Source organism: Malurus melanocephalus, unplaced genomic scaffold, assembly GCF_030028575.1.
Source record: "Malurus melanocephalus ecotype Western Australia unplaced genomic scaffold, MMel_1.1 scaffold_534, whole genome shotgun sequence".
NCBI classification, from domain to species: Eukaryota; Metazoa; Chordata; class Aves; order Passeriformes; family Maluridae; genus Malurus; species Malurus melanocephalus.
The window spans coordinates 72623-99632 of NW_026623766.1; the positions used below are offsets into that span (position 1 = coordinate 72623).

The following is a 27010-nucleotide window of genomic DNA, read 5'->3' on the forward strand; positions in this document are numbered from 1 at the left end:
CATAAGCAATAAAGCTAACTCCAGGGGATGCAGCCATCAGAACTAAGCACAGTCCCAGAGGGAGCTGAGCCACGAATCTCACACAAACAGTTTGGGTGTTGCTTCCTTATTGTGGCGTAACTTTGCTGCCTCTTGCGTTAGATGCCCAAATAAATGACAATCATGCAGTGCTCTGGCATGGGGACAGTGAGTTTACCTGCTGTGGTTATTTCCATGGCTGTCAGCATGCCTGGCAGCTTCAAGGGTGCWCTTTGTCCCATCTGACATTACTCAGCTTCACCTCATGTAGAAGAGGAGACAGGTTCTCTCTCATATGAAGTGCTGACCCAAACATCCCAACAGGGAATTTATTTCACTTGCACTCATATTATTGCATTTTAAAGCCACATTATAAAATTAAAACACTATTGAGCTAAATAATGAAATTTGRTGAAGATAGAGATGGGAAGAGGAAAGAAATTCAAAGGAGCTGTAGAAGCAAGATCAAGGATATCTTGGCCACCCTTCACACATGTACCTTAGGCATAATTTTGCCAGAACACATCCCTCCTATGCCTACAACCCTGCTTAATCCTAGGTTGAGATGAATCTTCTTAGTGAAGGAATTGTTTAACCATTTGTTCTACACTTCCGGGGATCAGAGAAGCCCTTCCATTCTAATACTTCGGAGGTTCTCTTCTCTCCCCTAATCAAAGTTAGATTTGCCTTTTCCCATTTTCTAATACTTCCCTTGTCCCTTCAAAGTTTCCTGTATCAGTACATGCATCTCAAGTCCTGTGTTCACTTCTGTGCCTCTTAATTCAGGAAGGACAGTGAGGTGCTGCAGGGGGTCCAGAGAAGGGCAACAAATCTGGTGAAGGGTATGAAGCACACATGCTCTGATGTGGATCAGCTGAAGGGGCTGGCGGGGCTCAGCCTGGAGAAAGGGAAGCTCAGGAAGGATCTTCTTGCTCTCTACAACTCCTGACAGGAGGGTGCRGGCAGGGGTGGGGGGAAGGGGCATTGGGCTCTGCTCCAACTAGTGACAGGACAAGAGGACATTGTCTTAAGCTGCAACAGGAGAGRTTTTGATCAGACATTCAGAAGAAATTCTCCACGGAACGAATGATTAGATATTGGAAAGGGCTGCCCAGGACAGTGGTGGAGACCTCATCACTGGAGGTGTTTAAGGAACAATGTGACATGGCTCTCAGTGCCATGGTCTGGTTGRCAGGGTGATGTTTGGTCATAGGTTGGACTCCAACATCTYGGAGGTCTTTTCCAACCTAATTGATTCTGTAATAAATATGGTTCAAGTATTGCTTAGTTAATTCTTAGTGCTTTAGGATGTATTTCATAATGGAAAGAAATTTATCTTGGTATTTGTGATCTTCTTCTTGCTTTATTTGAGGCTGCAATCCTAGTCCCACATAAAAATTCACTGCAATAACCAGTAAACTTTTTAGTGGTGGCTGATACAAAGTAGACATTAAGTTGTCATCTCTGGGCTTGTTTTGGCTTGTCCCAGGCAATACTTTGCCTGGAATTTTACATCTTTGTTTTTTCCACTGTATTTTCTCTTCTTTCATTTCCCTTTTTGTCATGACTCACATTTACCTCTTGCCTTTCTGAACAGCTTTCTGAACATCTTGTTGTGCTGCACCTCAGTTGCCTGTCACATTCCCATTTTTTGAGTATTTCCACTCCAATTTTCATGCCCTCAGAATTTCTGAGTCAGTTGTGTAAGATTTTTGCTGTCACCTGCATCACGTTGGTCTGACATGTTTTTTACCAGTCCTTGGTAGTGGTAGTCAGCCCTCCTATGCTACATCTATTAACCTGCTTCTGCACATGGCATTTGTACTTATTTTGGAATGTCAAAATTTGCCTTTTTGTAGTCTATTTTCCTTTTTCTGTTRCTTTCCATCCTTTTCTTAAAAACATGATTTTTAAACATATTTTCACATTGACCCAAATGCCTCTTCTGGTTTTAGCAAGTTTATGCCTGCTACAAGCAGAAGCAACTGCCCCTCTCCCCAGCCATCRCCTTCAGAAATAAAGTCGTTGCCAAAACAGACGTTCAGCTTCCTGATGGTTGTAAACTTCTCCAGCAGAAGATCAGAAAAAGTTACACATTCTTAGAGATGCTTCTGGTATTTTCCCAGGTAAATTTCCACAGCTCCTCCTCCTAACTGCAGAGTCAGTGCTGGACACCCCACAGCCCATGTGCCAATGCTCCTTTGCTCTTTGTCCTCCAACCACAGACATTGATTAACAAGTGTTTTACCTCATGCTGAACTTCCGAGAATGCACAGGCCTTTCTTCTCATGTGTCCTACCYGGAACAAATCCTAGTTTACTATGCCAGGATCCCAGTCCTATAATTTGTCCCACAAGCACAAGTCATTCTTACYATGTTGTACTTTTCATTATTGGGAAATTCTGTAATGTCTATGCATTTGACTCTAATGTACCAGCCATATGTGTAGGAGCATTTCAGATGTTTGGCTGATTTTCCCAGCCTTTGTTTCTCTCTAGACTCTTTTCACACTTTCTGGTTTTTATTTTCATCCACTTGGGGACTTCCACCATGCATGCTATTCAAGCAATTGCTCCCAAACAGGACCCAGCAGTGCTTTATGGCCCCTTGCATCCACCCAAATCTCACCAGCCACCTGGCACAGCTGCAGCTGATGGGACAGGCAACAGAGATGGTGCCAGCCCCAGGCCTAGCCAGAAGCAAATGCCACACCTGGAATGCAAGAGCTCACAGAACCACAGAATCACAGACTGGTTTGGCTTGGAAGGGACCTCAAAGCCCATCTCRTTCCAGCCCCTGCCATGGGCAGGGACACAACCTTCCACTAGACCAGGTTGCTCCAAGCCCTGTCCAACCTGACCTTGGACACTGYATGGGATGGGGAATGCACAGCTTCTCTGGGAACCTGTGCCAGGGCCTCACCACCCTCATAGACAAGAATTTTTTTTCCTGCATCTCACCTTACCATGCCTTCTGGTGAAGCCATCCCCCCTTGTCCAAAAGATCTCTCTACCTCTCTTGGAGCCCCTTTAGGCACTGGAAGGGGCTCTAAAATCTCTCTGGATCCTTCCCTTCTCCAGGTGAGCATCCCCAGCTCTTCCAGTCTGACTCCAGAGCAGAGGGGCTCCAGTGCRCAGAGCACCTCTGTGGTCTCATCTGGACTTGCTCCAGCAGCTCCAACATCCTTCCTATGCTGGCACTGGAGAGCAGGACACAGAGCTTCAGGTGAAGTCCCACCAGAGCAGAGCAGAGGGACCTCGCATSACCTTCTGCCCACACTGCTGGGTACAGAAGCTGTCTGGGTCTGACACGGGACTGAAAACTGCAGGSAAAATAGTTCACAGCACAACTATGTCCTGATAAACACTCCCTAGCATTGATTAGATGAAATGAGAACAAAATTGGGTAGAGTGATGGAAAGTATATCCATTCTCCTTTTTGCAGCACATACCAAGAAGTGTGTTGGAGRGTGAACCTTGGTGTAATGTACAGTAGAACTGAGCTCATTAGAAAATAAAAGAGTTATTTTCCTGCAACTTCCATGTTACTCAATTTCAAGCAAGTGGTTTTTATCTCTGCAGAGTATGGCCAGGATAGAAGATGGCATTTCAAGATTTGCCAACAAGCTACAGTAATTTGAATTTCAGTACTGAAGCTTCAGAACTGCAGGTCATAAGAGGATACCTGATTCATACCAAGGGGATGTGCCATAAAACAATTACTGGAGCTTGAAGTAAGGTCATGTTTCTACCCATGGAAAGGATGTGATGATACCCATTAGACAGCTGATGACAGAACTAAGTAAGGCKTCAACTTGAACAAAAATAACTATACTATAACTAGGATATACCTCTATTTGCATATAAACAGTAGAAAAAGCGCTGCATTGTTTACTTAACTATTCAAAAAGGACAAACCAAGAAAAAAACACCTTGTTTCCTCACATGATGAAYAGATTAACAATAGGAGAAGAAGGAAGACGGCAGGCTTTCAAAAGCTACCCAACCCTTTATTTAGAGAGCTCTCACAGGGACCGTGCTGCAGCATCCCAAGCTGGCTGCTCCAGGAAGGCTGCAGCGCTGTCCCCAGCAGCTGCTCTCACACTGGGACACCTGCAGAAGCTAAGGGAGATCACTGGTGTGGGCCCCAAAGTCTGCCACAGCATGACACAACATCCCTCCACGTGCCATCTCCTCTCCCACAGGCTGGCAGACCTGGAGATGGGCCTTTGCTRCACTGATTCTCACATGGTCTATAAACACAGAGTAGATTCATTAAGACCTTCCTGATACAAAATAATGGGGCATTTAATTAAAACAAAAAAAAAATTGTAGTTCTATCATGCCACTATGTAAAAACATGGGGGATTGTAGATGTAAAAATATGGGAATTTTCTTTCTCAAATTCTTACAAAACCCACTGGTTCAGAGAAGATCTGAATGTGAGGGGGGTGTAATTATTATAATTGTAATTATTGCAATTGCTAATAAAAATTAACAACTTTGTATGAGAAAAATATGCAAACTGGGTACCACCCCTCTAGCTTACAGAAGGACATTATGCTTTTGCCATGGCACACTGCACAGCAAACTGCAGAGAACAGCTATGGACTGACGGCCCCAACATTCATATTTTTATTTGTATAAGACCTTGAAGCATTTCTGTTAAATAACCATCTTGRAATATAGAAAACATCCAATTCATATGAACAATAAACTTTTTATGTTGTCTTTAAGGCACATATTTCTATCAAAAGTTCATTTTGGTCCAGAGAGGCTGTTGCATTTCAGACAACAGCTATTCAGGTATCTGGCAGCTTGGCTTGTTGCAACTATCCTTATGGCTGTAGACTYCAACAGCGTGTAGCAAGTCCACTGTCTGCACTGCAGTGTTGTGTCTCGGCGCCGCGTATGTCCCAGGTGCACCACTGCTCCTGGCTCCCTTCAGCGGGTGATTGTTGTCTTTGCAACACCCAGGAGCTATGACATTCGGAGTCCACTCTTCCTGGAACCTGTAAGCACAAAGGAAAAAGTTATTTCTGTTTCATTAATTCCGGTGAAGGTCCAGGTTTTTCTAATCCATTTTATTTGCATATCGGGCATTTCACAAATGACTTGTGCTGTAACATAAGGAATTGCTTCTCCCAGCATCAAAATCAGTTGGTAGCAGTGGGGCAAATAACTGTGTCTCTGTAAAAGCTGATGCAGACTTTGAAAAGACTTGTGAGGTTGGTTTTATTTGGGGTTGAGGCAGATGCTTTTTTGTTTGCTTGCCATCCAATGAGTCCCCAGCTTCAATGTAGTGCTATGCTGTCCAGAGAATGGGACTGGGAACATTTGAGTGCTGAGCCTGGTGCAGAAGGAACGTGCTTGCTTGGTTAATGGAGCACTGCTGGGAGCACAAGAGCCAGCTGCTCAGTGGGGTTAAATGTGTTATTTGCAGAGCTGCCAGCGCTCGCATTGGCCTTTGGCTGCCTGCCCTAGCGACTGCTGGGCCCTCTCCRGAGGGACCGCAGACTGGGACTCCATGTGCAGCACTGACAGTCTCTGACCCCTCTCACTGCCCACCTTTCTCCATCAGGAAGGGARGGTTTGTCCAGCTGTGGGGGAATGCAGCACTTTGACTGCCCCAGACAGTCACAGCCACAGGATGGCATGGGCAGAATAGCAGCAGTGGCAGATGGAGATGACAGCATTTCTGAAAAGATGCTCACRCACCCCACAAGCACAGGGGGAAGCTTGTTCCTGCACTCTGCTGCAAAAGACACGATGGGTGCAGGGGGCTTTCTGAACATGGTCTGTGACCAGACAAATCACAGTCCTTCAGGGAAAATGCCAATTTGTACAGCCTGGCCATGGGGGCTTTTGTAAACCATCAGCTATTGCATAGCAGCTCGTGCAGGSAAGGGGAAGGAAGGCTGAGGGCTCCTGCTCCACAGCCACTGAAGGTGAGCCAGCTCCTGTGGCTCTTCCAGCTTCCTCTGAACCTTGTGTGGGCCTCTGAAGGCAGCAGCCTGCACCTTCCCATCCAGGACAGCAAGGTCTTACTCTTTCACACCTGAAAAGCTGGCCAGGAAACACAAGCTGTGTTCTGCAATTTTCAGCTGCAGAAGCCAGCAGAAATGCTCATACACAAAGCATGCACACACAGAGGAACCGCAGGGGAGTAACAGAAAATAAACCCAAATAACAGAAGTCTTGTTCTCCTGGTACAGAATGCATCTTTCCTGCAAAGTAGAATAAATCTTGCTTTTCACTGGAAAACTGCATTACAAAACTAGTGGGGACATGAGCTACAGTCAGACAGTGTAAAGGCATCTTAAAACACCATGGCACTGAATGTGAGAGGACACTGTATCAGCACAGTCGGAACATACTCATGAAGGAGGTGCACAGATGAGCAGAATTTACCCACCTGTAATTCGGACAATAAACTCTTCAAAATACCAGCATGATAGCTTCACCCATGTTGTATTGACCTGTAATGTTTTAATTATGTCTTTTAATCTTGGGGCCTCAACAAGACCTCAAATACCATTTTTTGGGCACCAACTGAGCACTGAGCACCCCTGTGACCTGCCATCAGGGAACAGAAGCTATATGGAGTAATGCTGCACACCTCACTGCCAAAAGAAAACCTTCTGAGATACTTGCTGCTGTGCTTTTTTTTTTTTTTTATAGCATAAGGAATTCAGCTCCATATTCTTGAGGTTGTAGTCAAAGGTCAAACTAAAAATCAAATCAAAGCAGTATATACACAGAAAAGAACTGGAATAAAGTTTTGCATGGGCCAGCAAAATAACCTTTGCAAAAACAAAGGCTTTGCAAATTGCCCTGCAAGGATTATAGCTCAAGTTTAGGTATTCTGGTTATAGTGCAATAAAGAGAGTTCACCTGGGCAGAATTCACCCCCTGTAAAGTTCTATGTTGTGCAACATGGCAATTAGCCAYAGTCTACCACTAACTCAGAGACCCAAACTGGATAAAACTGTAATTGGAGGAGAGCTGCACTCCTGGCTCAGCAATACGTTCCTCCCATTTCAGAAACTATTAAGCTTTCATTGACTTCTGCTGGCACAAGTTGTCCAGAGAAGCTGTGGCTGCCCCTGGATCCCTGGAAGTGTCCAAGGCCAGGTTGGATAGGGCTTGGAACAACCTGGGGTTGGGGAAGGTGTCCCTGCCCATGGCAAGGGGTGGAATGGGATGGCCTTTAAGGCCCCTTTCCATCCAAACCATTCCATGATTCTGTGATTCTCTAAGTGCAAGATGAGACAGCAGGCACCTCACTTCCCTGCAACAGATCAGACCCCGAGGACAGCAGAGGGACAGTGAAGCCASTGTGGTTCCACCTCAGCAGAGGATGAGAAGAGCTATTAAGAAGGTGGCAGTGTCATCAAGGGACAGACTACCATGCATGCAGTGGGCTTTGCTCTGCATGCATGGCCTTCAGTCGGACACAGCCATCACTTTTCTCTCTCATCCTTGGAAGCTCCCTATTTTCTCCTCAAAGAGTGTGACTATTTTTTCAAGCACTTCAACTTCCCTTAACGCCAGCTCCCAGCTGGGCTACTTCCAAACATCGCAGCAAGAGAATCAGACCTGGCAATACAAACCCGCCSTGGGTGCTGCAGGGTGCACAGGTAAGTGCATGATGCATTTGACAAGGACAGCCTTTATCTCACASACAAAATTTGTAGCTCCCATGAGGGTAGAAGAACAGCCACCATTGCATTTGTCAATGGGGCTTAGAGGATTCACAAGAATATTTTTTCTATGCAACTTGAGAGCTGCTCCTTGCTGGAGGGAAAACACTGTTAATGGGACATTCGAGATGTGTGAGAATGCAGCCACAAAGCTGCCTGGTGCTGGCACTGCTTCTCAAAACAGCTTTTATACTGGAGGATAGGAGGGGATTTTTTTTGTTGCTGTATGCCCGGTGGCTTTGTACAAGACCCTGGGATAACCATGAAAGCACTATGAAAACAATAATAGCAGCTCTATTGAAAGCACATGTTGCTGTACATACCCTCTTCGAGCTCTTGCAGTGACAATTAAGACTGAAATTCAGAAATGGGTGTAACTTAAAAGCCAGTTTATCCTACCCTTCTGATGGGGCCCCAAGGTGAAACCACAGCCACAGCTTGCTTCCTCTGTCTCAGCTTTCTTTGAAACCTGCATGTCAAAAGGTACTGGGAAGATCTGAGCCTCTAAAAGGTGATGGTGAGGAACACAAAACACAGGAAAAACAAGAGGAAAAAAAAGAACTCCATGAATAGAGAAGCTCAAGGCTGGACCAGTTCATGGGGAAAAGATCGGAAAGGAAATCTGCCCCTCTCCTACACTGAGTCTCCTCCCCTTCAGTCCTTGKTGCCATGCAATCAAACATTTCATGCAGGGAACTGTATTAATTCCATCCAATTGTATCCAACAGGTCATTTGCCCTTTGCAGCCATTCACTGGATGTTCTGTGTGGTGCAGTATTAAACCCCACAGTGGTGAGTGGTCCTGCATCCCTTCCTGTGCCCTGGCAGCAGCCCACAGGTGCCTCACTGGAATCATAGCTGAGCAGGGGACACATTCACACCCACACATTCATTYGAGGATGTTGTGCCAATGGTCCCAYGTGTGCCCACAGCCTCAGGCACCRCTCTGCATGCAAACACCAGCAACTTCCGACCATGAGGTCGATCAGAACAAATGAACATTTATTCTGGAGAGAGCAAATGTCTTGCCTCTCTGGTCACACTGCTGACCTTATAAGCAGTGACAGACCTTCATAACCCTGACAGATCAGTTTCCCCAGGACAAACTTGCACTGTCACTGTTGTAGAAGATTATCTGCCCCCTTAATTGTCCCACTGGTGCATCTCCTCTGGCAGTCATTCCAGGTGTCCTGGTGCATTTTTCTTGTTCTACTGACATTTTCCTTTAAGCTTTGCAGCAATTTGTCTCACAACATGGATATTTCTCCAAGTGCTTTTCCCTTTCACTGCGGTAAATCCACATCACACCATTCGACCAAAAGAAGAGCATCAYATCCTTCACCTTTTTCATCTCTTCTACTTAGGTTTCAGAGAGCAAACAGCTGGGAAAGCTCYCTCAAGGGGACAGAGGGCAAAGCAGGAATGTAGCCAGATGCCCCAGCCCATCCTAGAAGGTCCCTTTGCTCACAGCTCTGCTCCTCAGCAAGGCTGCACAGACATCATAATTTTTTAGAGCAACACAAATTTCCAATTCGGGCGTTCCTCACAACCCCTTACACAAGATAGCGGAAAATTTCCACTACATAGCCACTATATCAAAAAGAAAATTATTTTATGTTGGAGGTCAAAGTCATGGGCTAATCTCACCAACTTTGCATWTGACTTCTTGGACTGACTGAAAATGCTGACCTGTCTCTCCTAATAGCATGCTGGCTTTGGGACTTCGTACAGAGCCTTTTCACTTGGAGCTCTGTTGTTGGATTGTCCTCACTTGCTTTTTGCCAGGTACAATGGTAAAGCAWCTTGTAGTCAGAAAAGGCTCTGGTACAAAAAATTCAGCTACTAAAAATATATTCTGTGGGAAGATGTACCAGCCTGCAGAAGGGTTTTTCTTTTTGGATAATATCTCCAGCTATGTGAATAGGTGAAAGGAGGACTTTAAGCTTACTGGGACATGGGCTTTTCCATTCGACTTGCTCCTGCAGTCAGATCAACTACTTCATGGAGAATGTTTTATAACTTGACCTAGAGCCATGAAAAATAATTCACCTCTAAACAGTCCAAATTTAGAATGCACAACTTCCTCCAAATGCTTCCACATTAGACAAGAAAACCCCATACCAAATGTCTTGGATTCCCATTAAATTGTACTTTTGAGCTGGACTATTTTTTTTTTTTTCTGGTTGTCTTCTTAGCTGACAGGGAATGAAAAGGAATTAGTGTACAGCTACATTCAATTCTCCTGAGTAGGGAAAATGCTGGATCATCAATTCTCCCTTATGAAAAAGCAGCACATCACTGGATCAAGGRAGTATCTATTCCAGGACAGGTTACAGGAGTTTTACACTGAAAAGCAAAGCAAGAGCTGAGGTGTGGCTATTTCTGACCATCACTAGGAAGCTGATGCAAACTGAAATGAGCTCTCTCAGCACTTCCTTTACACTGGCTATATGTACTTCTCCTGGGACAGTATCTTCTACACATGCTGATACATTAACAGGTTCCAAAAGTGGAGTGCTTTCCATGGGGAAAAGTGGGTTCTTCCATGTCCCTTCACGCCAGAAGGGTTTTGCTGTTTTCTCTCACAATGTTAGGTTGTGAACATTTTGCCAGACCAAAAGTTGTTACAATTGGACTCAGGCTCCAATTTCTGCTTGCAGAACACTTGCATTTCCTTTTGTTTTTTATGGAGCTGATGGCTTGCACCTAAAGAACAAGTGAAAATGCTACAAACTACTAAAACAAGCACAGGACAGCTCCTTCCCTGCATACATGCTTAAAATTTAACTGATGTACATTACAGCAGGATAGGATAATTCTTCACAGATTTAAAATCTAGCAATGATGTTTATCAGAGCAATTGCTTATGTGCATTTCCTCACCCTGTATTTTAACCCTMTTTTCCTAGAGCATCTGCTCTGCTGAGGCCATTGCACTGTTTGCTGTGAAGTTTTGCTTGCTAGCTGAAAACTAAAGGCAGTTTTTAAGCTCTGTCAATTTGGGGAAATTTTAGGTTGGMTATAAGGAAAAAATTCCTCACAGAAAGGGCTGTCAAGCCCTGGAACACCTTCACCTGTGAAGCAGCTATAGCTGACTCTGAGCAGTGGGTGAGCATTACCCCTGCCGGCATTCAGCTGACCCCACTCTTCTTTTGGACACCCATTTCTTTCGTATAATGCCTCAGTAACTTTCACGTCCATCTCTCAAACATTACCAGCAGCTGGCAGAGAGGAAGGACAGCTGCCATTAAGTTTCTTTTTTCTGATATTTTACTCTGTCCCTGACACAGGGCAGAGGACAATCTGCCTGCTCAGTCTGTCTTATGCAAGCTCTCCCACATGGTGGCTTGCTGGGATGGAAGAGGATGGCTCATCTCAGGTGCTGGGTGCCCAAGCAAGTACTCTAAAGAATTACTGCAGGGCCAGGCATTACTCTTCGTCCGAAAATAATCGACTCAAAAATGACATATCCTGGTACGTCTTGCAGTCAGGCTGTGAATGCTATTCCCAACATGCTSACAGGCCCTCTGCCCAGCAATCCTCCTGGGGACTGCTTTGGAGGCTCATGGACATTGTTCTCCTTTAACTACATGGCCCAGAGCTGCAGTTAATCTCCCTTCCCTAGGCACAGACACTTTTTTCAGCTAATCTGGCTCAAAGCTCCGTACCACAGAGCAAACTGCTATCTGCTACTCTGAACTTGTAACAAGCAACGGTGGGGAAATACCTCCCTCCCAGCAGCACCATGATCTGTAACTTGTTTTTCCCTGCTCAACATATTGAGCGTTTTCAATAATTTAAGAAAGCAAATATGCTGTAAATATTTACAGCTCATATATATAAGACTTTCTGCTAAAAACTGGTATGTTCACTCATTATGATTCCTTACATTCAATGAAAGAGGTGGCATCAGCAGTGACTTCACTCGGTAGTTAATGATCCTGGTATTTGTACACATATTTCTCATCATTTTAAAGCAATTTGTTCAAGCAGCAAAGCAGTCAGAATATGCTCATTATAATTAAAGTAATTGCCACTAAAATTCAACATTTCCTTGCAAAACTACATATTYATGATCTTTGTTCCTATGCCTCAAACATGAGGTGAGAAGGTTCCCATTTTGTGGCAGACACRTCCAGAACAACACGATGGAGCTTCTACTGTTGCACAGCTGGGCTTCTCYGTTATTTATAACTTCTACACATCAGCATTCTTCATCCACATTGTGTCACCTCATTGCAGCCAAAATGATCTTGTCAGCATACTAAGGCACAGCTTAAACTGGTTAGAGCTCTTTAATCCTAAATGTGTCTGTAAATGTCAAYATACACCTTACCTGCTTGCAAGGATTTTTATTTTATATTGCCTTACCTGAAAGAATGGGGCTTTTTATTTTATTTCTTCTTACAGTATTTTGATCCTAAAGTATGAATCGAATGCTAATCACTGAATCTATTAAATTAAGTCTGAAAAGTAGCATGATATACTCAAGAGAGTCTTCTTCAAGGGTGGAGAAGTTCTCACTCTTCCAGATACTTCACATGCTACAAGAAGCAGCCAAACAGTTTTCTTAAAGAAAAGAAAAAGCTATCGTAAAAATGACTGAATTTGTCAGGCTCTCCACCCACTCCTTTCTTAAAGGTAGACACCACTCATCTCAACCTCCCCTTCTAAAYGGGCTGCAGAGACACTTCCCATGGCTGATTTGCAGAAAACAGCATGTACCACGACCCTGGAAAAGGCAGGGAGRAAAGGATTCATCCCCTGTGCTTCTTTGGACAGTTCCTGCGTAGAAAAACCAAGTAGGATTGCTGTTGTGCTCAGAGATCCAGTGATTCATTGGACAATTCCTGCAAATGTGTGAAACTTTGACACAAGAGAGAGTAGGACAGAACAGGGTAGGAAGGGTAGACTACACYAGACTACACTAGACTGAAATACTCCAGTTGGAAGGGACTCACACTAGGATCATTGGGTGCAACTGCCTGACCCCTTCAGGGCTGACTAAAAACTAAAGCTCACTATTAAGGGCATTGCCCAAATGCCCCTTGAACAATGACAGTTTGGGGCACCAATACCCTCTCCAGGACCCTGTTCCAGGTACCCTCTTGGTACACAAATGCTTACTGATGGCAAGTCTGAACCTTCCCTGAGGAGTCTTAGTTAAATACTCTTTCCATTTTCTTCTTGACCATTGACATGCAGAAATACATGGAATTTGCCCTTTGGGATTGCCTGCCCTCAGTTTTGCTGCTTTTTGCCAGCCATGCYACAGGCCTGTATTTGTTTCCCTGGACAGCTGGCACTATAACAGCTCCATCACAGCAACACCCACAGGTTTAGAGATCTCCTCCAAGCACAGGCTGCCAACATGTCCAGCTCCCATTAGAGGGGAAGCAGTGCCACAGCAATTACCTGGACAGGGAACATGTCCCTTCATGCTGGCCTTCCCAGCACAGCCCAGATTCATGTCTGTACCTCCCCAGTGCCTGCATTGTCCTCCTGTTCCCAGTAAGGCGGACAAGCATAGGATGAAGAAACATAGCCGAATCTGCTACACACAAAAACTAAGCCTTGCAAGTGAACTACAAAACTGGTAGGCCATTTGTTGTCTCCATGAACTGTGTTAGCAGAATTCCCACATCTCACCCTGCATATATATTCATTTAACAGWATTAGAGAGTAGAAATCAGCATCTTTTACTAAACACTTGATTAAACAGCTCTTATTTGAGCAGGAAAAAGGAACATGGTAGAAATAAGGAAGGGTCACAGCTGTTCCAAGGGCAATTCCAGGACAGCTTTATTCAGAATCACCTTCAATGCCATTTCCATCTCTTATTAGAAGCAGTGGCCACTCTCCACATGCAAAACAACCAGGGTTTTGGCTAAGGGTGCACAGGCTGATACACCTGCTCTCATAGCTGGTTTAACTGGTKAGTGATTAGCCAGGATCCCGTCCCTTCTGCATGGTGGAGATAAGCAAACCTTGATTACCAGTGGGCCTCCTGCACTCTGAGGTGGGTGTGAGCACCAGGACTTCACACAGCATGTTCATTACTCAGCCTAGGAAAAGCAGAGCTCCCAGGCCTTTCTCCTCCTGTTGCTGCCATTCACTACTGAAGTTTACACATCCTCCAGTTTTCTGAAGCAATAATAAACTTGATTTCTGGCTAATGAGAAGCTGCTTATCCAGACAAATGGTGTATTCCCTGCTACTYTCAGGTAAGAAAAGGTGTGAAGAAYTCAATAAACAGAAGTCTTTGCTTCATGGAGTGGTGCAGGTAAGAACCCAGGAGGAGCTTAAAGCTCCATCAAAACACTCACTCCTGCTTACAGCCCTTCAGAAGTGAATCCATGCTACTTTAAAAGCAGATTACACTGACACAAAACACAAAATCGTAGCCTGACAGTCACACAAAATTAAAAACTGCATCCTGAATCTTCTAAAAACTGTTTAGGTTGTAACCAGCATTTAATTAGCATTATATATCTTCCTGAAATCACCCAAAACCAGAAACTGATAAAAGAGCCATCAGCCTTTTGTGCAGTGCTCCATCTGAACATGATTTCCAGCTGTGCTGTGTCATGGAAGCAGGTTTATAATCTGCATAMGATTGTTTTCTGCAGGTAAGCACTAGAGATCATTGACACTGCTGTACAGAAAGGCTGTACAGGTGAGCAGTAAATTAAGAGCAAACAAGAACTGTGCAGTATGTTATTGTATACAACAATGAAGCAGAACCCAGAGGGGGTAAAAGATACAATAACATGTACTGTTTGATACAAACAGTAATAGCCAAACTGCGAYTAGGTTTTAGACATATTCATTTTTCTGCTTTGCTTCTGTTGGCACCATCATGGGCAGTGTAACACACATGGACACATTCTGAGATGATTTTAAACAAGCACAAAGGTGTGCTGTGCTCATCATCCATGAACCCACAGCATGTGATGCATTTCATTATAAATAAATTATTTATTTATAATTAYTATAGTGAGGATGTGTCTTTGGGCTATCCCAGAGCCAGGATTCCCACACTGGAATTCTTGCTGCCTTGGGGATGARGATCCTGCTGTTCTTGTGCTGCACCCCCTGATAACCAAACAGTTCTCAGGGAAGCTGCCCAGCTCCCTATGGGATGAACAGCGATGCTTAATGCTTCCCTTGAGCCCTCCTGCAGCCCCAGGTGTTCGGGGCTGCCTCCACTCCCAAGACTCCTAAGGGAAGGCAAGTTGCACTTTGATTCCACTCCCCAAGACAGAGCAGGGACTTCCCTGCTGCTCTTCAGTACAAGTTGAACAAAAACAATTAAAGCCTTCTCTCCGGCTAATCTGCTGCAACCTCTCCCCTAGACCAGGCTCAACCAGACACTCCTGGGGAAGGAAGCAGCTCTAAGAGGGGAGGTCACACTCAATCCTCTGCTGTCTCACCTTTTGACAMCATTAATTCCTCAATTAGATTTAATTATAATAATTAATAACAACAGGCAAATTCAAGGACAAGCTGTGGCAACCCTCAGGCATCACATCCTCTTCAGGGGCCTCCTTTAAAATACCTTTTCAAGGAATCCTCTAAAATTTGTTCCACAAACTCATTCAAACATACTATATTTTAACAGTCTTACCTGTAGAAGCCTTGGTTATCATACGCCATGTTAGTCATGTCATTAAATACAGATGTATTCCTGAGTTTCTTGTTGTTGTTATTGTTTCTTCCCTTAAAACCAAAGTAAGCAGCTTGCWTGTGCTCTAGTTCTTCAGTACTTAGCTGGTACCACAGCTGCACATCTCTGTGAATATACCAAGCAGTAGAATACTGTATTGTGATACATGGCTGTATAGCTGAGCTGTCTTCTGACCACAGACCTGACTCTCTACAGTTGAAACCKAATTCCAGGTTTACTGAAGAATGCATTTGAACATGTTCTGAACCTCATGTGTAAGCCAAACTTGTAGAGATTTAAATAATACCTTAAGATAGGGAGTTCTTCAATAGCATAAATACTATTCCATRAAATAGGGCTATTTTAAGTATTGTCCAATACTCCTCAAAAACAAGCAAACAAAAAAAATGAGAGCAATTTTCTTATGAGCACCAGTGGACAGTTCAAAGGAACAAACCTCCAAGAATTATGTCCATTTTGATTTRGTGTTTTTTCAGACTACAGGTAATGAGAAAAGTCACATAAGRTGGGATGATGTGTTAGTGTTCTCATGGACCTTCATCAGTGACACTGGACCATATCTTGTTGTGTGTGAAAGGACTACAGACCATCTCAATTTTAGGAATAAATTATTTCAGAAAAAAAATTGCTGTAACTTTTTGCAGCACTGCTATTCCTAAGGTTTCCAAAATCACCAGGCAGGTAGAAAAGATATTGACTTAAAAATGAAGGAGACAGGTAATGTTGCCTTTGTTAAGAGTAGAGCCTCATTGTCAGGGTTGTCTTTTGGAAATGCTCAGGGCTGTTTTCATGCATATCTCTGCAACTCTGAGGCAAGAAAAAAATTCACAATTTCTTTTCTTGTTTTTAAAAGAAGTCTAAGATTCACAGAATCACAGACATTCTCACTGGCTGAAGGGACAAGATTAAATCCTGAGAGCTAGCGATGATGATTTTGGTGCCATTGTTTAGTTGTGGACATGGYGGTGGTGCTGTGTTGACAGTTTTACTTAACAGTCTTTTCCAATCCTGATGATTATGTAATTCTATTAAACAAACACAGGAYGGTCCTTAAAAGATATTAGACACCTCACAAGACAGGTTTGTAGGCAGAGGTGATTCTCTAGTGTGACCAACTAAAGGAGCCAAAAGAAGCAGWCAGGCAAACTTCAGAGCTAAAGGCAAGGTGAGGACATCCTCTGTGCCCTGTAGGTACAGACCACCCTGTCTCTCAGATATGGTCTAAGAGACCCTCATTTCACTGTTTTTCCACCAGGAGTTGTCATTTTGTATTAAGTTATCCAGCCTGMAGCTTTTTGTCAGATTTGTGCATCCAGAAGTCGATCCACTTTTCCACCTCCATCACCAAGAGAGATGCTGCCACTGCATCCAACAAGTTTCACACAAGGGTGAATGTTACTTTTCCTCCCATGACATGGACAGTTTGTACATCAYTTCAATTCTTTCTGACAGAGGGGATAAGACACACAATGTCTGAAATGTCCCCAGGTTTCTCCTCGGAGCTAGGCTCTGTTGCCAACYGGATGGAGCAGCTCCTTCAGGAGACAGGGAAAGGAGCACAAGGGCAGCAGGGAACAGAGAAGCTCTCTGCAAAAGGAATAATTTTACAGCCTGATGACAGAATCAGGTCATAATGTCCAGTGTGAATGGTTTCTCTTTTGTAAGAAAAAATTTCAAGTCATCACAAAAGTGGGAATGGTTAATTTTTGCAAAATTCATTGAAAATAAACGAAAAAACAAGGACTTAGACATGAATAATCTTATCAAAAGAAAAGTGGCAATTTCAAAAATGTCAATCAACCCTTTCATTTCAAAACAATTTATTTCATGCTTCTAGTAAAAACCTAATATTATGATTGACACTAAAGACTTTCAATTTTTGACTCAAAAATTCCTTTCAAGGGAAATAAAAAAATCTCTATTTTGGCTACACTCAGATTTCAAATGACAGAAGTTCCCTTTCAGCTGGTTCCCATGAAGTTTCAGATAAAGCACAGCTCAGCATAGACACCTTCACTATGTCTTCCCCAGTCTCCCTCCAGACCACTGGAGGGCCTGGTGGGAATAACTAGCAAGAAAAACAAGAGGGAGACAAAGTTCCCATGGAAACCTCTGCAGCAGTGACTCYTGTGAGCAACAGCAGCTCAGCTCCAGCCTACAGGCAAACGTGATCCTGCTGACACTACCCACTATTGCATTTTTATAATGGACTGGATTGAAAATTTGACTTCTTCCCATTCCTGTTTATAATCCACCAATTTGTGCTCCAAGCCAGAAGACAAAAATCCTCCATCCTTCCAGTCTCACACTGTAACAGCTCTGAGGAAGTTCTGCAGATGGTGAGGGCTTGAATGGCTCTGACACAGGAAGACTCCATTTCCCAGCAGCGTTCAAAGAAAGAAAGGAAAAAAGGAAAGAAATAGAGAAGAAGGGGAAATACTGCCAATCTTCAATAACTTAAAGAGAGAAATGCTGGGCCAGAAAATTAGACTTGTGTGTTCAGCTTCTGCATAATCCTGGGTAAATCCAGACCTGCCCAGACCTGTGGAGGTTATCTGAGATTAACAGACATCAGGTACTTAAATACTCTGGAATACCAAGTCTAATACTCTGGAATACCCAGCCTAAACCATGACCTACAAATTAAGGATTTTAAGTAATTAACATCATTTCAGTGCTGCAAGCAGCAAATCCTTTGAAGCTCTCTGCTATCACAGTGATGGGGTCTGTATGATGTGCATTCTCACACTGTTATTAAAAATGTCTTCTTGACATACCTTTGAGTTCTCCTCCTCTCACTTTTCTTCACACACTTGATCAGACAGCAAGTCAAGAAAGCCATGGACATCAGCAGAATGACAGCACAGCTCACAATGGAGGCAATCACTGCAATCTTAAAGCCAAAAGTCTCGTATTTTGATATGGCTGCAGCAAAGCAAACATAGAAACATGTTTCTAAGATCAGTCCACAATTTTATCTTTTACATTTTCATTAAACCATGCTGAAACCTACCTGCTTCACACTTGTGCTCAGTGAGGACTTTCATATTAGTATGCATCAAGATAACAGAGTATCTTGGTTTCGGCTTAGAGCTATGCAATCCTCAAATTAGACTACTTAAAAATGTCCTGTTTGTAAGTTACTAATGAATTGTTCACAAGCATTTCACCATTGCAATTAATTAAGCGCAGAGCCCTTAGCCCTGCAGTAGCCAAAAAGCAAAGCTCTTGTAGGCAGATCAAATGCAGATGAGCTGCAGACTACTAACATGGRCTAATTGAATACTAACAGGGGTAAACAGGCTTAGAAGAAGCCCTTTAGAGCAAGGACAGTTCCATGTAATTACATCCTCTTTGGCAAGCAGCAAACAACAGGTCTTCTCTGTTTGGGGAAGGATGCAGGACRGAAGTGATCTACAGAGCTGAGTATTCACAGGGATCTGGTGCTGGAAGTGAGCCCTCCAGAAAAAAGGAGGAGTGTGAATGTGGTGTGGCACACACATCTCTGCCAACTCACTTGGAGCAAGTAAGCWTGTCTTGCTTAAAAACTCATCTAGGTCTCCCTGTGTCACAATGACCAGCATCACAAATGGTTCAGCTGAGCTCCACAAAGCATGACATTTCTGCAGACTCTGGGGAAAGGGTTTTTCTTTAATGGGATCTCGAAACAAGAGGTAAGAATAGCTGAGTGCGTGAGAGAGAACTAAATATCTGTAAGACCAACGTATCCACTGGGGATTTGCAATGACACAAGGTCTGAGGCACAAACTCAYGTGCTCAAAGCTCAGAGGTACCAAGTTTTGCTTGGGTTTACTTCTAGTCAAACCAGCAACAACCTTATAATAAACAAGCAGGAACACAGTGTGAAAGATAGTTAATGCTTGTTGCCATTCAGACACTATTTCYCTATATGCAGCTACCCACAGGAAACAGCCAAGAATTGTTAAAAAAATGTCACTGTGTTCCTWTTACAGCAAAAACTTGTCAGAAAAGACTGCCAGGAGATTCGGCATGTGCAAATATGCATGCACATCAGTYGGTCATTGCCATGCATTCTCTAAAGAAGCATACAGCTTTTAGCTAAAGCCACAGTTATTCCAGGTACAATGCTACTGGCGACATGAGATCAGGGACAGATCCAATGGAGTCTTTTCTGTGTCATGATAATCACATGTCAGAACATAGATGGAGTGCAATTGCCATCAGTGGGGCAACTTTGAGGAAAATCAAATTTGTCTTTTACACAGGTATCTYGAATGAATCCTAACGTTGCAGAGACAGGCAGGGCAAAATCAATGCAACGCATCCCAAAGGGAGTGGAASGGTTTGGGAAGAACCTTACGCTTGCAGGAGGGCACTGCGGCTGTCCACTGCGTGCTGTTCCCTTTCCAGACGCAGGTGATGAAGGCTGGTCCCTCCAGCTGGTGGTCGGCAGAGCACTGGAATGTGAGCACTGTCCCCACATCGGTGCCGTTGCCATGAAGGACCTGCAGTGAGCCCAGCTGGGGTGGGAGGAGGCGGCTGCACTGCCCTGCAGAGCAAACACAGACACACAATGCAGCACCGCAGCCAAGAGCCAAGGGCCACTGMGGTTTTATTGATACCAGACTTTAAATCAGTCCCACTTAATGGTCAAAACAAATACCAGACCCCGGGGTGGCCGATGCTGGCTGCTCTGCCCAGCACCAGCCCACGGCCAACAGTGGGTCAGTGCCATTCAACAGCTCCTCTGCCCCGACTCCCAGCACAAAGCAATTCATGCTGTGACACAATCTGCTCAGACTGGTGCATGTTGAATACTAAAACACTAAAAATACTAAAAATGAGTAATTTCTGAATGGCATGGTYGCCTAGGGATAGGGATCCTGTCTTGTTGGATTCTGTTGAATTTAGTACTCAGGCCGTCATCTTCCACACTGGGAGTATTCATTACACATCTTCCCCCATGCAAATTTCCCAGATCTAGTGTACTGATCACACATTTCAGACTACTTGGTAGCATTTTGGCATGATCCGATCAAAATTTCCTTTCTTTATAAGTACTGCACCTCTGTTTGGCTTGGCTGAAAGGGGCCAAGAAGGTTAAAACCACAGGGAGGGSCATAGAAAGACACACACATATAACTTACCTCCCTTCTCAAGTGACAAACTCTGCTTTACAGTAGATCATTAATTTTTCATACATTTTTGTTCATGCAGCTTTTCTTTGTTGTTAACAGAGCTGCTCTTTGAGCCATGGAGCTGYTCTCCCCTTGGCCATCTAATGTCASCCACTAACTTCATACACCAAGTTCTATTGTCATATTCCCTGTTCACAGTCATTTTAAACAAAAATGTTAATGTCAGGTCATTAAGACAACATATAACATCTAGGTAACTTCAAAGGTAACAAATACATTTTCTGGGTCTGTACAATGCATTGACAGAATCTGGAAACTMTTTTAACATTTACAAAATACCAGCACTGCTTCTGCATTAGAGCCCAAGTTCCCTATCTTTCACTGGATTTCCAAATCACTTGAGAAACCTCAGAGGCATAGTGCTGCAAGCACTGTGATGAAACACAAAAACATTTGAAGGGGAAAAATATGCTTCCCACATCGACAGGCAAAAAGAAATTACTGCCTCCTTAAAAACGTTCTGACAGAACCAAGTTGTTAGCAAATCTATTTTATTTTTAATCCTAAAACTCTCTCCATGTCATTAAATGGTAGTGAAGCTCCTGGATCCCACCACAGCAGGCAGGCTTCCCACCTATCAATCTCCAACTCATGCTCTTTAACACCCTGTTCCTGGAAARCAAACCCAAAGCAATCTCAGCAAAAGACCAAACGAAAGTTCCAGTGACAATTACTGGGCTAATCTACAGAGTAAACATGTACCAAGCACTAGCTTCCAAAACCATAACTCTTTAATTCCATTCAGATTATTTCTGTTTGTTTTGCCACTTCTTTCAATCACTTGTTATGGCAGCAATTGGCCTCAACAGGAGCAAATTTTTCTAGAGGACTGGTTTCTCTTCATCTTTTGTCCTTTCTACCCACATCCCATTCCAGGAACACACAGGATGCATTGGATAATCTTCCTCCTCATTCCAGATTGAGTGTTATGAGTTTGGGCTTCTGGTTTTTTTTGTTTGTTTGTTTGTTTGTTTGTTTTGTTTTTGTTTGCTTGTTTGTTTTTTTAATTTTAATCACTCTGTGATGGTCCCAAAACTGCAAAAAAAGATTTTACATATAGATATTAATTTTTGTGCTGGAGACCCTCTGCTCTGGAGACAGGGTGGAAGCACTGGCATTATTCAGCCTGGAGAAGAGAAGGCTCTGGGGAGACTTTAGAGCTCCTTCCAGTGCCTAAAGGGGCTCCAGGAGAGCTGGAGAGGGGCTTGGGACAAGGAGTGCCAGGACAGCGAATGGCTGAAGAAGAGTAGATTTAGATGGGGTATTGGGCAGGAATTGTTCCCTGGGAGGGTGGGGAGGCCCTGGCACAGGGTGCCCAGAGAAGCTGTGGCTGCCCCTGGATCCCTGGCAGTGCCCAAGGCCAGGCTGGACATTGGGGCTTGGAGCCACCTGGGACAGTGGGAGGTGTCCCTTGCCCAGGGCAGGGGGTGGCACTGGATGGGCTTTACGGTTCCTTCCAAATCAAAATCTCCTGTGATTCTACGTTCTATGATTCAAGTTCCTGCAGCTACTTCTGCACCTTCCTGTAAAGMAAGAGCTGATTTATACAAATGCATTTCTCAGCTTGGCCTCACACTGAGAGGATATCCAGTGTTCTGAAAATCTCTGAATCTGATGCTGCAATCTGGCAGCACAGAACAGCATTGGCTACAAAAGATGGGTTATATATGACAAATAACTGTCCTCAAAGAAAAGACACTGAAGTGCACCAKCCTCCATAAAATCTTAATTCACCCCAACCTCTGGGTTCAGAAATAGCCATACATAATTTCCAGGCAGAGAAAAATAGAGTAATGCAAGAATTAAAATAATCCAAAATATATACAGCCAGGATTATCTGTATTGCAAAATCGATTTGTGAAAAAGGGGAACCATATGGTTTTGCTGTCAGCAARCTGTGGGCTTATGTTTGCCTGATAAGAAAACAGAAATGAGAGAGCAACCTAGGCACGCCTGCCTGGTAAACATTTCCTGTGCTCCTTCCACAGCAAAACAGTGACTAAAAAGCAAATACATTGCATAAGTCTCTAYCAAAATGATCTAAATTATAGAAGTAATTACCTGGAAGCAAGGCTGCCACTTGCTGTCTGTGCAGAGAGTGATCCATGCCTTCACCTCTTTATTCCCAGACACACTTAACTCACCCCCTTGCMTTGCTTATTGTTGGCTATTTAATATCACTAAAACACGCTGGAATAATTAGATGCCAGAAAGCAACAAAACATTATCAACCCTGTAGAAAATAAACACACTTATATAACTCCTGCAAGACTTTTCCTACAGAAGTACACCCTGGAAATTGGTGTTCCAGAAATCACAGACATGATGKTAAGCATCCACAGCAATCTCACGGAAGAGCTCTGGGAAGAGCTCACTGTGTTAAAAAGCAGAAGAAAACAGCTTGAAGTGAAAGATGAAATAAAGCAGATGTCACAGTGCATCYTGCACAGAGTGAAACTATCTGGCCCTGGCACTGGTCTCCTCGCTACCATGCTTTTGCTCTTTTGCAGAGCTGGCCATGAGTCCTGACAGGCCTGGGTTTTTAAAGCAACAAATGGCTTCCAGGATCTGATCCTACTATGAAAAAATCCAGATCCTGGCATGGCTTTTTAAGAAATTAAACGTGGCATCAGATGAACAGTAAAAGAGCAGGGGGAGGTCCAGGCTCTTGAAACTGCAGAGATGGTCTGAGGTCCCAGCTGTGCTGCTGCRGAGATGCTGGGAAGCTCCTGCAGACCCGTCTGCCTCCCAACACACAGCTGTGGCTCTGTGAAGCTACTCCCTGGGGGAAGCTTTGCCAGTTCAGGGSTGGCACACACCACATGCACCACAACACAGCCCTCTGCACACCCATCACAGCCAGGACCACCCCGGTGGAAGGGCCAGGCTTAGCCATGACTGCCCTGGGAGCTTCACACCCCAAATTCTGATGGCAACCGGCAGCAACTGAACTGCAGCCACAGGACTGTTCCACTAGGTCCGGCACAGAGAGGAACAGCTGGACCACTGCACAGAATGAAACTTGGAGTTACCTAAGGAATGTATCTGTCACAGCACATTATCTGACAAAAAAAAAATGCAGTTTGTTAATATGTGGTTCTGGCACTTGCCTCATGTTAGCATTTCCAAATGAAAATATTCCACATAAAACATTCTGGGTTTCTATTGATAAAAAKCTTTTTTAAATTGTGATAGAGGGAACCCAATATCTGATGATTCTCACAGGTCACCATTAAACATTTGAAAAAAAATTTTTTTTAGAAAAGCTTGTTTTCCCATTAATATGTAATTTCCATTTTGCAATTAAGGAGAGCAAAAAGGTAATAGAAGCGAGCTTATTTCTGTGTTTACACACTCATGTTCAAATAAGCTCTCTGCTCACACTTCTGTTACAGTAGATATCTCAAGCTCACTCCTACCCACTTCCTTCATTTTACTCTGGTCCGTTTTGTAGGTAAAACTGATTTTTCAGCATATGYAATTAACAACATGCAAAGGTTCAGCATCACGAAGGAGTGCTGAGACTCCCACATCCATCACATTTTGRGCAGTGTTGCTTTCATGGAATCATAGAAYGGTTTGGGYTTAAGGACTCATTCATCCCATTCCATCCCCTGCCATGGGCAGGGACATCTTCCACTTATCCATGCTGTTTCAAGCCCCATCCAGCCTGGCYTTGGATACTTCCAGGGATGGGGCAGACACTCTGGGCATTTTGCCAGGGTCTCAACACTCTCTCAGGTCAGTGGGACCTGCAACATGGTAGTGCCAGGATAAGTGAGCACATCTCAGCACCCTGTTGTTTCCATCAGGAGCGCTTCTGCAATTTTAAATTGTCCAAGGCAGTTTGGGCAGCAGCTCCTACAGCACAAACCAGGATCATTCCTTCAAGCAAAGAGTGCATAAGTAAAGAAGAACAAAAAAAAACAAATGCAGTCAAAGAAACGAAAGAAATGTCAAATGCCAAGCAGCTTTGGAACATGAGGGTGTCAGGACCACCCACCAACATGGCCTTTTCAGATAAAGAGAACAAAAGCCCAGACCCAATGGCTGCTGGATGCTGGGAATGGTTCAGTGGGAGCCTGATCCTCCTAAGCCTCATCCTCTGCCTGGACAAGGCTGGTGGGAAGCCACCGAGGAGAGAAGAGGTGGGCAAGGCCCCAAACCAGCTGGTCAGCAGAGCCAACCCGGAGCAGCCTGGGTGCTGGCCCCTGTGCAGCCAGAGGGGCTGGGCAGCTGTACTCCCTTCAAACCAGGCTGCAGCTACTCACACCTCCAGCTACACAACCAGCTGAGAAACACAGCAGCATTCTGACCACTGCACAATTCCTGATGGCTCAGGCTGCCTTTGGTGGGTAAAGAATAGAAAAGCCTCCTTTGAGACCTTTCCATGCCTGCTAAGGTGGGAACAATTACCATTTAGCAGCAAATCCTTTCCTTTAATCTCCCAAAGAAACCCTGTTTCAAAATCTTACATCCAAGCCTGAGACAGACAAATTCAGTTCATCTCCTTTACAATAATGAGTTTTTTCTTTTCTCTGTCCCGGCATTCCCATATGGCTCTTCAGCTGCTCAATGCTGCAAAAAAGATTGACCAAGACTGGTCCATCCTGCACTAAGCACTTCCCAAGYCTACTCTGGAATAGTAGGGGATGCAAACCTAAATCCCTGTAAAATCCAAGCTAACTGTCACCTAAGTGTTAGAGGGCTCAATGGCAACAAGTGCAATCCACTCTGACTTCAAGCATAAATAATGCATAGGATTGCTGTAACCTGATTCTTATGTGTTTTCATGAAACACTTCCATAATGTGTTTTATGTTAGTTAGGAGATTATTTGTTTCAGTTACCATACCGTTCTCACCACGATCAATTCATTTCACCAATTCACATCAAAGTCAGGTTATTCTCATCTGTAGATTTTACTTCAGGAACTAGATACAGACTAAACATTTCTCTTCTTATGGTAGCATTGAATGAAAAATAAGAATTAAATGAAAAATTAAGTATTTCATGGAGTCACAGGTAGAGCAAGAACAGATTGGTCTTCTGTGCTTTATTAGTCTGTTTACCAACAGAATTGAAAAAACTCTGAAAAGTTAGTAATAGTGTAACTTTTAAAGGAAGTAAGGATCTGTTAAACCTAAAGCAAGTCAGAAATGTTCATCTGTTTGTCTCTTCACTGTTACTTCCATATTTTAAAAAAGTAAATTTTTATTCAAATCTATCTATCTATCTATCTATCTATCTATCTATCTATCTATCTATCTATCTATCTATCCACTACCGAGCATGTCAGAATGATGCCTCAAGCAGTTCCAAATTAAAAATGGCCCATAGAAGTAACACAAACACTTCTTTTGTGATAATCTAGTGAATGCAGCTCATAGTGCTGATGGTCTCCCCTTTCTGGCATTCTAAAGCAGCTGACAAATTCATATTTGCAAAGCAGTGCTTGTGGCCTGGTTTCTAAAACAAAGATCCTAAAGAGAGTACAATTAAGAGGAATATCTTGAAATGAGCTTTTCACTTGCTTTTGTCTGAGCCGAGACCTTGAGCCCCACAGATATGCTACAGGCCATCTCAGGAGGATGCCACCAAAAGCCCTGGCTCTGCTTGCCTCCAAAACCTGCCAGAGCTGCTTCCTGCAAAATGAGTACTGGCATTCACCAGCAGGAGAGCAGAAGTAGCTGGTTACACAACACCACAGTCCTGTACAGATGGTCCTCAGCCTCCCCCATGCATCTCTACATGCACAGCCTCCGTCAGGCTTACATTCAAAGCAAGATGCAAGTAGTACTCCATCTCTAGGGAGAGCCAAGCAGAAACAGGGACACAAGAAACACAAAACAAGGCAAATGAATCCATCCATAACTGCAACATKTCCACAGAGGGTGCAAAGTGAGCACTCATGAGCTCACATCCATGAGCCAGACCCTGTATATTTTTAATGGAAACTATGATGACCAGAAATGTTAAAATTTTCCCTTTTCCATAGTCAAGACAAGACAATCTTGGGCCAATGCTCAAAGTATTTTTCATCATCACAATAACTGCAAGAAAACAATCACTGCAAAAGTAAAACAAATATGCTAAAGAAAGCCAATTCATCTGGGAAAGAGATTTCAACATCTGACTCACTACTGCCCCATCAGCAACTAACTGTGAGGGACGTGAGGCCCTACCATGGGTTGCCCAGAGAAGCTGTGGTTGCCCCATACCTGGAAGTATCTAAGACCAGGTTGAAAAGGGCTTGGAGCACCCAGGTCTAGTGGAAAGTGTCCCTGCCTTTGGCAGAGGGGAGGAACAAAATGAGTTTTAAAGTCCCTTCCAAGCCAAACCATTCTGTGCTTCTGTAATTTCATACCTTGCTAACATGGATCAGGTACCAAGAGGAAAGCAGACAAGTTTTACTCAGTCTTGCA

At 43.8% G+C, this 27010-nt stretch overlaps 1 protein-coding gene across 2 annotated transcripts in view; it reads right to left on the reverse strand.

Annotated features, from left to right (window-relative positions):
• Nucleotides 1-4024: 4024 nt before the first annotated feature.
• The window catches only part of SUSD3 (sushi domain containing 3), a 31250-nt gene continuing 8264 nt past the window's right edge, over nucleotides 4025-27010 (reverse strand). Inside the window, exons 2-5 of one of the 2 annotated variants that reach the window (XM_057381851.1) lie at nucleotides 19749-19937; nucleotides 18184-18331; nucleotides 15347-15511; nucleotides 4025-5029 (exon numbers count right to left, since the gene is read on the reverse strand). In XM_057381851.1, the coding sequence (XP_057237834.1) occupies nucleotides 4816-5029; nucleotides 15347-15511; nucleotides 18184-18331; nucleotides 19749-19937 (716 nt within the window). In that variant the 3' untranslated portion in view covers nucleotides 4025-4815. The remainder of the gene's footprint in view (nucleotides 5030-15346; nucleotides 15512-18183; nucleotides 18332-19748; nucleotides 19938-27010) is intronic. The other variant, XM_057381852.1, reaches the window with a different exon arrangement.